Source organism: Protopterus annectens, chromosome 2.part0 (genome assembly GCF_019279795.1).
Source record: "Protopterus annectens isolate FY-2018-M chromosome 2.part0, PAN1.0, whole genome shotgun sequence".
Taxonomy (NCBI): domain Eukaryota; kingdom Metazoa; phylum Chordata; order Ceratodontiformes; family Protopteridae; genus Protopterus; species Protopterus annectens.
In genome coordinates, this window is record NC_056728.1 from 704,486,224 (window position 1) to 704,499,250 (window position 13,027).

Consider the following 13,027-nt stretch of genomic DNA (forward strand, 5'->3'; position numbering starts at 1 on the left):
GGGACCCAAGTAGATAGTCAGCTTTCCTTTGATAACCATGTTGTCATGGTGGTTAGAAAATCCTTCTATGTGACCCATCTGATCACGAAAGGTTCGCATCAAGATCTAAGGATGTAGTGGTGCCCCTCTACTCTTCCCTTATCAGACCCATTATTGAGTACAATGCACCAATTGGAATGTACCTGGCTAGGCATCTCCAGCAGCTGGAGAGACCACAGAGGTATCTCACTAAGAGGATTACTGGCCTCAAACAGTTGCCCTATGCAGCACGATTGAAAAAACTAAGGCTTTTCTCTGTTGCATACAGCCTTCTCAGAGGCGATCTCTGTCTAACATACAGAGCCATGTCCAACCCAGAACTGTTGAACATGCTCTATCTTAGCAAAACCAAATCCACTCGAGCTACAAGCTCTAGGGATATAAACCTCAGCACAACAATGAATAGAACAGGCTGGAGGGATAGATTCCCTTCGCAAAGACTTCCCTTGCTATGGAACAAGGTCCCGATCTACATAAGACAGAGCCCCTCACTATCACTCTTCAAGAGGAACCTTGACGAGTGGATGGGTAACAGAAAGTTCACACCAGGGATCATACCAACAGCTCTACTAGATAGGGGCCAAGGGTACTAGCTGCTAGATCAAGGGCCTAGGGAACCAACCAAAGGGGCGGCGAATACCGCACAACCTGGCTGGGTTAATATATGCCTTCAGGCAGATAGCCCAGCATCTACCTATGAACCTATGTGTGTATGTATATATATATATATATATATATATATATATATATATATATATATATATAATTTGTATTTTCTTGTCCCTACCCATCTTTTTGGTCAAATGAGTGTGTTCCTTTTTATACCTTCTGGGTTATATGACCGTTCCTCCAGGAATCTCACCAAATTAGACATAGTGAGGTTGGTGGACCAGCTCCTAGTGGCCAGGGGTCTTTCCGTCTCCTCACAGACCCCTCTCCTCTCTAGAGTTGGGGCATTTCCTCCCAGGACTCCACCAAATCTTCCTCCTCTAACCTCCTCAGAGGGTTTAGAGCTTCTCACTCCGATCTCTTCAGTTCCAGCTGCTCTGGTACCGACAGCCTTTTCGCCTTTAGTTCCATAATCTGCTCTGACTTCTTTGATTCCTTTGGAACCAGAGGACTCCCGGGGCTGTGGCTCTGATGTCTGGTCTGAAGGTTTCGGATCAGCTCCTGCCTTTTATTCGTTGTCATCCTTAACTCTTGAAAACCTTGTGGCTGTGAGCTGTTCCTTGGCTCCTGCTTCGCAGGTGGGTCTCTTGGAGTGGGGTGTGACTTCGGTTCTGAGGTTGTCTTTCTCGGTTCTGGGTTCCCATCCCCTCTTCGGGGGGCTTGTTTTCCAGGCTATGGAGGGGGCATTGGCCTTTGCAGGCTCTCAGCTGGGCCCTTCTTTGTCAGAGTTTTGTTCCCAGACTCCTTGCCCAGAGGTGCCACCACTCTCCATGTCTGGACAGCAGGCATCTAGGCTGCAAGATCTCCCTGCGAAGGACCCCTCTTCTTCAGATTCCTCCTCAGAGATTCCCACTGAGGAGCCTCCCCAGAAGAAAAACTTAAGAGGAAAGACTTGGATTCCCCTGAGGACTCTCACAGAAGACACAGACTTCAATGATGTTGAGGGTCCCCCACCACCACCAGTCACCCCCGGTAGATATTTCCTTTGGAGACATCCTAGAGATCCTCAAACAGAGGGGTAACTGGATGCCCAAAGACCCTAACTCTGAGGAGTCAGTGTACTTGCAAGCCTTCGGTGCTCACCTATCTACTTTTTGGGTGACCCCTCCCGCTTATGATCTCATGGAACTGATTGTGCAGCAGGCTTGGAAGGCTCCTGATTCCATAGAACCAATTACCCAGAGACCGGACAGAATACTTTCTGCTTCTGAGGACCACCAGCACTGAGACAAGGGATTATCAGTAGATGGTATGGTGGTGTCAGCAACCATCAAATAGGAACTAGCTGAGGAGAGTTCCTCTGTTCATCTCCATTTACCGAGATTCCAGGACGATGGATAGATTCAGAAAGTGGGTATACACTTCATCGACCTTCACATTAAGGTTTTTGAATTTTTTGGCACATTTCATTAGGCTGCAGAGGGATCTGCTCAAGGAGATGTCAGATACCCTTGCAGGAGCTATTTCGGAAGAGGTCCAGGAAAAAGTGGCCTCCCAGCTAGCCACCCTGGAGTCTGTTTCCAACTCGTCCATGAAGCTCATGGTGCATGCAGCCAAAGGGACTACCATGTCAGCTGGTTCAGATGTTGCCATGCGATGACATGCCTGGATGCGCCTGTGTGAGTTTGCAGATCCATTCAAGTATTCCTTCATTAATGCTGCTTTAGACAGATCTTCTTTATTCAGCCCCAAAGTCAAAGAAACTCAAGCCAGGCATGAGAAGGATGGAAAGACCCTATCTGCAGTGGGTTTACTTTTTTTTCTCCCCAATGGTCCTACTCTAAGAATCAGAGGAGAGGAAAGATGTGGTTCAGAAAATCCCAAGGGCCTTTTCAGTCCACACATGGTGGAGTCTCCCCTTTGGGCAGAGGGAGGAGCTCTATTGGAAGACACCAACCCCAAGGAGTGGCGACCCACAGAATCAGGGCCACAGAGATTCCTTTTTTGGGCAACCCTACCAGTAACTCTGAAAGGGGTCCCAATTGCTTATCTCTGGAAGCAGTTGGTAGAAGATTTTCACTGCACTCAACAGCTTGGCGACAAATAACTTCAGATGCTTGGGTGCAGAGGATTATTGCCAGAGGTTACTGTGTCCCCATCACCCTTTTTTCCGAGATCAAAATGAAGACAACCTGATGTTCCACTCAGTTAAAGGGACCAAGCAGTCTTAGAGATTCAAAAGCTGCTAGAGAAAAGAGTCATCTAGGAAGTCCCACCAGACCAGATAGGATCCGGATTTTACTTAAGGTTATTTTAGTCCCAAAAAAGACAGGGGACTTGAGACCAGTTTTAGATCTCAGCCTTCTGAACAAGTTTGTTCAGCAAGCAAAATTCTAAATGGTCACGGTTCGGTCTGCACTTTCCTTTCTACAGGAAAATGATTGGATGTGCTCCATAGACCTTCAAGATGTGTATTACCACATAAAAATGGGCAAATGTTCCAGAAGGTTCCTCCGCTTTTGGCTAGGAGCCAGTCACTTTCAGTTCAGACTGCTGCCCTTTGGTCTCACCACAGCCCCCAGGATGTTCACCAAATGTCTGGCAGCAGTCAAAGCTCACTTGAGATTGCACAGATTCTGGGTGTTTCCTTATCTAGACAATTGGCTCATCTCCGTCCCCTCCAGGCGTCTCCTGTTTCAAGCAACAGACTTCATTCTGCACCTGTTCACTCATCTGGGCATCACAGTGAATCTATCAAATTCTTAGCTAAGTCCCACTCATGATCTAGAGTTCATAGGAACTCGTCTGAATACCATCTCTTGCACAGCTTCCTTTCCTCAGCACAGGCTGCAGAAGATAAAATCCCAAGTATGAGCCATTCTCTCCAAAGACAAAGCTCTTGCACGTCTGGTCCTCCAAGCTTTAGGATCCATGTTGGTGACCATTACCTTGGTTCCTCTAGTGATTTCCAAATGCGGCTATCACAGTGGATTCTAGCTCCCAGTGGTCCATTCTAACCCATCCAATGACATATCCAATTCTTATCAGCAGTTGCTACAAGAAGGCCTTATCCTGGTAGATGGAATCCAAGGAAATTCTTTTGGGGTGTTCCTTCATTCCTCCTCAACCCAAGGCCATAGTGAGCATGGGCACCTCCCAGATGGGGTGGGGGTGGGGGGCATTATCTGGGAAGACAGTCCAAGGCACTTGGTCCTCAGTAGAGGCCAACCTGCATATCAGTGTCCTGGAATTGAGGGCAGAGATCTTAGTGTTACAGGCCTTTCAGTCTGTCCTTCCCTTAAGAACAATTGCAAATCAGTCAGATAACGTTGGTGGTCTGGTACATCAACAAGCAGGGTGGAGCGAAGTCTTATCTCATGTTGGGAAGCACTCAGAGTGTGGCAATGGGCGATTTCCTCCACCTGCTTTTTAATAGCAACGCACATCCCAGGGAGCTCAAATGTGGTAGTGGGCAAACTGAGCAGATGCATTCTCCTGCCTCACGGGTGGTCTCTCAATCCCAGAGTGACGAAGGAGATTTTTCGTCATTGGGTCCAGCCTTGCTTCGACCTCTTTGCATCACCCATGAACAGCAAATGCAGCAGCTACTTTGCCCTAATCCCCCCTCAGGGGGAGTTCCCGAGAGACGCTTTTCTTCTCAGTTGGCCCTCGGGTCTACTCTATGCCTTCCCTCGATTGAGAAACAGAGTGATCCTAATTGCACCCTTCTGGCCTCTACAAGTTTGGTTCCCCTTCCTATGACCTCACCTAATTCACCATCCATGGATTCTACACCCAGTTCCAGACCCATTGCCTCACCCACAGAGACTGGTGCACTCCAACCTTCAAAACCTCAAACTTACAGCTTGTTTCCTGCAATTCCGCTAGTCATCCGGAAGAATAATTTACCTTTTCCATTTCAAAAAAGTCTACTAGCTTCCCATAGACCGCCCACCAGAAAACTACCTGAGCAAGTGGAAGAGATTTTTGATTTTGTTATGTGATAATAACCTTAACCCCTTCTCTGCACCCTGGAGAAATGTTTGGAATTTTTAGCAATAGTTTTTGATCATTGAGCTTCTGCTTCCACAATTAAGGTCCAGTTAGCTGCCATTTCTAATCTCCATAATGGCTTTGAAGACCATTCACTAATTTCCTGTAGATTATGTAAAGTGTTTCTAAAAGGAGATTTGTGATTAAAACCTCCATTTAAAGACCATTGAGATCTGACCTTGGTTTTCAGTCCTTGGTACCCCCCCCCCTTTGAACCAGTAGAGACATGTCATTTAACATTTCTTACATAGAAAACTGTTTTACTGATAGCCATTACCTCTGCCAGACGAATTTCTGAGATTCAAGCCGTATGCTCAAACCCCCCTTATTTGTTTTTCCATAAAGATGGAGTTTCACTTAGAACCAACCCATCTTTTCTTCCTAAAGTAATCCAGTATTAATCAAACTGTTGACTTACCCATTTTCTTTCCCAATTTTTCCAACAAAGGTGAATATTGCTTACACTCGCTGGATGTTCACAGACAATTACATTTCGCACTCAGCAGAACTAGAGTCCAGAAAATCGGACCAGTTGTTTGCATCCTTTTCCAGTCCAACTCTAGGAAAATCTGTTTCAAAAGTTACCTTGTCAAAATGGCTGTATTACTTATATATACAATAACAAGAATCTCAAGTTACCTGCGCCTGTGAGAGTGCATTCCACCAGATCAACAGCCACATCAGCTGTTTTCCATTCCAAGGCTTCCTTGGATGAGATGTGCGCAGCAGCAACGTACTATTTCACATATCTTTATTACTCATTGCAAATTGGATTTGGTCTCCAGGGGAAGAACTTCCTTTGGTTGTATGGTTCTCAGGATTATCCTTCCATAAGGCCATCCAGGACGTAAAGTAGCTGGGGACTCTGTCCCAAAGATCAAGGACAGATGAAGACTGACAACGTCAGATAAATACTTCCTGGAGGATCAGACGCATGTCCTGGTTACTTTATCAGGTTTGACCTTGGACATGGCTTCTTCTTTGGGTTGTAAATTCCTCTATCTTTCTATGTGGTTACAAACATGATCTGAGATAATATGGAGAAGGGTATTGTGGGTAGAGCATTAGCTCAAGAGTTTTTGGCTGGCGCAAGCTGAGTAATGGCCGAGCCAGTTCCAAGAATCAGAGCTGAGTACTCTAAGGTCAAGGATAGATGATTGATAATACAGATGGAACGTTATGGTAAGTTCATAGCCATGTTCATAGGTTAGTACTAAGCTAACTGCCCTTGTGAGACATTTTAAGCCTAGCCAATTATCCCTTGTGAGACTCAAACCCTGCACCTTGTGTTTGTAAGGCAAACACCTTAACCATTAGGCCACCAGAGAAGTACATAACTTCTTTTTTTTATCTTCATTAATTTTATATTCTGAAAATACATGAAACTGTCTCAAAATGTTCCACAACACCACATTTTCCTTTTCTACATTTTCAAGTACAAAATCTGCAAATAAAGCTTACTTTTTTGAGTAACATGCTATTTTATCCTTGAATCTGTGAGTCCCTTATTTTCTTTGCTAATTGCTCTCAATGTAAAGCAAGTAACAAATGAGAAAGATGATACTCCACGGCTTTGTTCCTGTGTTCCAACACAACTTGTCAGAGAGGAATCCATCCACCTTATTCTTGACTCCAACCGTATATATATCCTGTTTGCTGAATGCAAGAATGCTGCCATAAAAATCATAAAAGCCAAGCCACCTCTGTCAAATGCTTCCTGTGCATCAAGACCTACCAACAATAGCAGCATTTTCTTGCATTCTGCTTCCCTTTAGGTCATGCTTGTTCCGTTAATGTCATATGTTTGCCTTCCCTCCACAGAACCATATTTATGGCAATGCCTTTGTCATTCTTTTAGCTAGTATAGACATAAATGCTTTATAATCATGGTTTGAAATTGAAATAGGTCTATATGAAGCTGGATTTTGAAGGGTCCCTACCCCCTCTTGTTTTCTTGCTGCCTTTGGTTATAGAGCGATGCTGTAAAATATGAAATACATGGACTGAGGCTGCACAGTGAAGGATTTTGGGTAGGAATTGTGATGCAGAGGGAAGCAGACACTGAAAGGAACATTATGATGCTATGTTTTCATTAAGAGAAGATCAGGAAGAATGGTATGCAAATGAGAAATACATTGCATGCAGCAACATTCATAATTTTTAGGTTTGCAGACATCATGAATGTAGTAGCTTTTTAATGCACTTAAAATTTATTTTATGAGAGAATCTAAAGGAATGAAACAAAACAAAATGGAAAAGATTTATTTACTGATAGGAGTTAACAATGCAGATTGCATTTATTCAGTACCAGCAGCATCTGGAGTCATTGAACTTGAGTAGAAACCTCTGTAAGAGAAAAAGAGCAAGAGAGCAGTATACTGAGTTGCTGTGGTACCACGAAAAAATCTGCCACCTGTGGAAGTAGTAGAATGCAGACCAACATTTTGCTTCCCATACTTCTAGGAGAGCGTGAAAGCTTCTTTGGATATCTAAAGTTTTAGAAATGGGATTTAGAGTATCTGGGAAGAATTATGAAGACTGATACTGTAATGGAGAGCAAACATGAATGAAGATAGTTTCTCTCTCTAATGTTTGTATTTTGAAAAATAAGAGCATTCTTGGTACCTGTATTGTGTACACTGTCTCTTTTATACCTGCAGTGCATGTTTAATGTATTTATTTATCATCTTGTCTAGCCTTGGTCTTCAGCTTTGATGGCACTTCCTCACACCTGAATTTGAAAGTGGAGGATTCTTGGATTGAGTGGGATTCTACAGGTGGAAAAGGTCAAGAAACTAAAGTAAAAGGCAAGGAAAATAAAGGGAGGTAAGGACAATTTTACTTTTCTTTCATTATATGTAAGTAACATAGTAAACTTTTCCTCCAGAAAAAAATGTTTTCACATTGATTTTATTTCATAGTTTTCTTTATAGTGTTTGTAGGAAGTCCATATCATCAGCCACCTTTAGTGATAGCATCTCTGTTTTAGCCATATGCTTACTGGCTTTACATCATTGTTTTCACAATGACCTGCTCATATCACAACATTACTGCATGCTGCTCTAATTTCAAGCACAGTTTTTCTACATACTACCTTTGTAAATTAAATACTGCATACTGAAGGCAATAACACTGTAATGTGAATGTGTGTACATTATCTTGTGTTCCAAATGTATTTTAATTGCATTTGTTTGACTGTAGCAATGTGAGAGTCCTAAAACTCTGAAAACTTCTAATCGGCAAGCATTGCTTACATTGGAAGGGCTGTTTCAAAATTGCTACAGCGGTGAAGGTTTAAAATATTGCTCTGCCCCAAGTACACATGCATCTGTTTGCTTCTTAAGTAATTATATTAAGTGTTAGTGGTGTGGAAGTGTTTGGGAAAGAAACTCAATTCAAAGAAAAGTATTGCTTTATTTGTACTACATTTTGAAAAGCAGTAATACATTTGGTCATTTGTTTACTGAGTGTTTATTGATGAAGGACCACTTGACAAATCAATACCAGCCTGACAGTGTTGCCCATGAAGGGACTCTGTGTATCTAATCATAAATCTGCTTGAGCAGGTAGAAAGCTGAACTGTGCCATTTCTTATTTCCCAATCTGTTTTCATTAAGTGGTGTATAGTATATGAGTAGTAGTGTGGTAAAAGGACTTGGACTTGCACATTTAGTTTTCAAGAGGACATATTCAAAGCTATTGGTAAGATTACTTGACTGCTTGATGTAGAGGTTTTGGCCATTACAATTCCTCAGGTAACCTTAGTTTGGTTAGCAGTCTGAACATAGAAAGAGCCCATTGTGGAATGATGAGATTGAAATACCAAAGGTGACCCATTCATTTCAGGAGTAGGGTGTCAAAGGCAACCTGAGGTGCATTGTCCAAAAGACCTAGCATTGTGCTGCCATGCGCACAGACTTTGGTGTATAAGGTCAGTCAAGGAATACTCACAGACCATCTACGTGTCACAGGTAAGTGAAGAAGTGCTACTTGCAGCAACTTGACATAGCCAGGCACTGCAATATCTGCAGCCAAATGTGGAATGGTTGTTAGGAGAATAATAAAAAAAAATGTTTGTATTCCCCTGCTTGGATGATGGCAGAGGTTCATGACTGTTGCTTATCCCTTGTGAAGTCTTCTGATGCTAGAGTTGGGGAGTAGCACTTGGGCTAAATGGAAAAATTGTCTTCAGGGGAAAAAAGGAAAGCATTTATTATTTGCTTCTTTCTGTTATCATTATTACCTCACAAATGAAAAGAAACTCAACAGTTTCTTTATCATTTAGAAAATTGGGACCCTCTCCTCAGTTGGAGTATCTGCAACTGACATTGCAGAATTCTGACAGCTTTCATTCATCAATGTACTGTATTTTTTTAATTACTTTTATATAAAGCAGTCAGATTTGAGAAGTCAGATACTGTCTATCAGCTGCAGTTACCCATATTAACGTATATACATTTATATTTGACTGGAGTTGCTGAGATCATGAAACAACCATTTCCAGGAGTGGCCACAATGAGTTGGTGGCTTACACAACATATCCTAACTTAACAACAGCTTTACCAGGTTCGTTTTTACCTTATGGCAGCTCTACATTTTTTTGATATTACTTATCCGCTGTGAGTTGACTTGTGTAATAATATTCTCTTCCATTTCTGAGGTTTTAGGTATTTCAAGGAAGATTACTTAGCAGTTTCTATCAGCATTAAGGCTGCTTGTAGTAAGTATGGGTTTGCTCATCTGCCAGTCGATTTTATCCAGTCCTTTCTGCAGTGTTGAGAAGAAAACACCCTTTAAGTATTGAGTGAGACCAGCCCCAAATGAATTTGAGATGTTAGTGTAACTTCCTTTCCATTGCTAGGTAAATAAGAAATAACCTTAAGGTGAAGTTTTTAAACATCTTCTGTTGGTTAACATTGTAAGCAAATGGACTTGTTTTCTCATTTTCTAGCTCTGCCAGTTTATGCCAATTTCACTGATTCTTGCTTGTGTTTACTAATTTTCCTAGATCTAGAGTACTTCGCTGTCTGAAGAGCATAAGTCAGCAGTTCTTAATCAGCAGTAAATACATTCTTTTCAGTGATGTGCAGACGTAATATTTCTAAAACTTGGTGAGGCTTAACTTTTGACTAGAATGGATTATTCTTTGTTGTCTGCAGATTCTGACCCCTGGATTCTGTTCTTGCAGTTATTGATGAGGCTATCTTCACTGACCAGCTTGGCACATTTTGAGCCCATTTGTTTTCTTACTTTCTTTCTTTCTTGGTAATTGATGTGGTAATGATTGGTTTACATTTTTCAAACTGTAATTGCATTTGATCTTGAGTCTAGGAACAAATGTGGTTTTCGTAAGCAACTGGTAAGCCATGATATTGGTTTGAGTTGCGTTTTCATATTTCATTGCCAGTATCATCCCCTTTTCACATCACCCTTTGAAGAGGGATGTCAAAGAAGCTGAGTCTGGTCCTGAGTTCTAGGAGTAGCAATTAGCCATTCTGCTTCTTAGAAGAGTAGCATTCTTCATCATTTTATGAGTTCAGCCTTCCTTTTTCAGACTTTGGAGATAGTCATTAAGGATGTCTTTTTTCTCAGCTGATTATATGCAGATTCAGGTGTAAGGAACTTGTCCCATACTATTACCTGCTTGTATTATCTCAGTGCAAGTTACATCATCTATTCATCTAGATTTGCAGTTCTAATGAAAACGGTACCAAGATGAACTTTATTTCTTTGTGTACTTGCTTTTGTAGTAGGTGCGTTGGATAGTAAACTTGTAAATATTGACAAGCTTAGATGTTGCGTTAGTATTGAATATAGTGATATACATTGTATACAGTACAGTGACATAGTAACACTGACCCAAACTACAGAGTATCAGGTTGAAGGAAATGCAGTCAGCAGCGGCCTTAGGTCAGCTGGTGCCCTAGGCAAAAGGGCTCCACAGTGCCTCCCCCCACACCACCCAGGTGCCCCCAAACTGGTCTATCTACACCAAATAAATACTGGAAAAGCACCCCTGCTACAGCGGCGCCCTAGGCGGCCGCCTAGTTGGCCTATGCCTAAGGCTGGCCATGAATGCAGTTTGTATGTAGCAACTCAAAAAAGTAATCAGCAGATAATTGCAGTTACTGAAGAGTCCAGATGTGTCAGTAAACTTAACATAGCAGCTGTTCGAATGATCACTGCTGCAGTAACATTAGCTATATGGGTTATATCCTACATAGGATATAACAGTCACACAGCTTCCAAAGCTTCAGGGCACTTTCCACGCGCCCAAACCATCAGTCATCTTAAGCTGAGATAATGAAAGACAGGTTTGGGCGCCAAGCTATTCAGAGCTTTCATGCCAAGAGAGAGAGAAGGAAGCTGAGCCATGATAGTACAATGATAGGAGCAACAAAAAATAAATGTCCACACCCTAGCATAAAAAAATGCATCAAAAAAACAAGGGGGTAGAGAGAGAAGAGTGGCTGATGCAGCACTGATCAATTTGAACATCTACTGTTAATACACAAGTGTATTGTATTCATCATACTGATCATGGCTGCAGTAGCCTTAGTTATATGGATAGATTACCATCTCTTACTGCATTTGGCAGGTGGAAAGGGAAGGGTCCAAGACGCCCTGGCTGATGATCCTAGCAAAGCCTAATCTAGACCTAGAGAGGAAATCAAGCTTGTAGTGCTTTATAGAAGTATGTAAGGGGGACCCAAACAGCAGCTTGTAGAATACTTCCAGAATACAACCCCTTTCCAAAAAGCCATAGAAGAAGCCAAGGTCCTTGTAGAGTTGGCCTTGACCCTGCCTGGAATAGTTTCATTGTGATGAGTATAACAAAAGGTAGGAGCCCTAGACTACCATTTGGATATAGTCTGTGTTTTGACATAGGTTGTTACTTCTTACTTTCACAAGAAATGAACAATTGATCCAAATATCTGAAAGATTTGATTCTGTCAAGAATAGTATCCGAGTTGTCTGTGGTTATCCAAGCTATGAAGTATCCTTTCTCCCTTATTTTTAGGTTCAGGAAAGAAAATGGGGAAATGGATAGTTTGTCTTAAAGTGAACTCTGATCCCACTTTAGGCATAAAAGAAGGATTAGTTCTGAAAGAAACCCTGTATCTGTGGAAAATGAGTTAGGGTTAACTCATCATAAGAGCTTGCAACTCAATATACCCTTCTTGCAGAGGTCAGAGCAATCAGTAAATCTGTTTAGCATGTTAAAAACTTCAAGTCAGTCAGGTTAGTTGGTTCAGATTTAGCAGGTGTTGGCTTCTATAACATAAAATATCTGTGGTGGTGCAGCGGTAGCGTTGTTGCCTCACAGCAAGAGGTTCTCCCATTCGATTCTTGGCTGGAGTGCGGGGAGTGCCTTCTGTGTGGAGTCTGCATGCCCTCCCCGCAGTTGGCTGTGCGTTCGAAAGACATGCGTAAATGGGCGTGCCTTTATTGAAGGTTGAACGTCAAGCTGGCACCTCGGCGTTCATTAAAATCTACTGCCAATCATTAGCGGACCGGGGTTCCAAAAGACAAACAACAACAACAGCTTCTGTAACATAAAATTAACATCCAGTTTTCTTGGAGGCCTCTTATGCAAAACTCCTTTCAAAATCATTTTGAGAAGAGAATGCATTATAAAAGGAGAATCCTTGGGCCCTGAAATTACTTGATGAAGGAGTAAGAAAATGGGCACTGGTTATGTTGCTGGCACCATCTAGAACACCTTTTCCATTTATTAATGTATGATTTTCTGGTTTCAGGGTTTCTTGCCTCCATTAGTACCTGCTGTATATCCTCAGTAAACAGATGTCCCAAAGGGAATTAAGACACTATCATCCAGGCAGTTGTTTAGGGTCAGGGTGTATCAAACACCTCTGTTCTTGTGTGACTAGATTCATTCTCTGAGAAAGTATGCGGTAATTGCCCCTAGCTATTTCCAAAAGAAGTGAGAACCACAGTTGCCTGGGCCAGAAGGGAGTCACCAAATTGGTCTTAGGGAATTTCTTCTGAGTCTTCAGAAGTATCCTGGATATTAGTGGAAAGGGCAGAAAAAGCATAGAGGAACATTCTTGTCCAAGAAAAAGAAAGCACCTGTCTTCCAGGCCTTCTTGCATGGGATCCTGGAGCAGAATCTTGTCAGGTGATTGTTCAGAGAGGAAGCAAATTGGTCTCCTTGAACTCGCACCAGATGCATCAAATCTTGGAAGACCACCTGATGTAACGTCGTGAGAGTCCATCCTGTTCCTGCTCAGCTTGTCTACCACACAGTTTTTGTCTGATTGAATGCAAAATGCCTGTAGAGTAAGATTGTGCTGTGAAGCTGTAT

General features: G+C 42.2%; 1 protein-coding gene across 2 annotated transcripts in view; it reads left to right on the top strand.

The window, feature by feature from the left end:
- Positions 1-13,027, top strand: part of LOC122793200 (FSD1-like protein) — a 913,201-nt gene that overhangs the window by 648,710 nt on the left and 251,464 nt on the right. For both annotated transcript variants that reach the window (XM_044061031.1, XM_044061032.1), the window contains exon 9: positions 7,398-7,527. In XM_044061031.1, the coding sequence (XP_043916966.1) occupies positions 7,398-7,527 (130 nt within the window). The remainder of the gene's footprint in view (positions 1-7,397; positions 7,528-13,027) is intronic.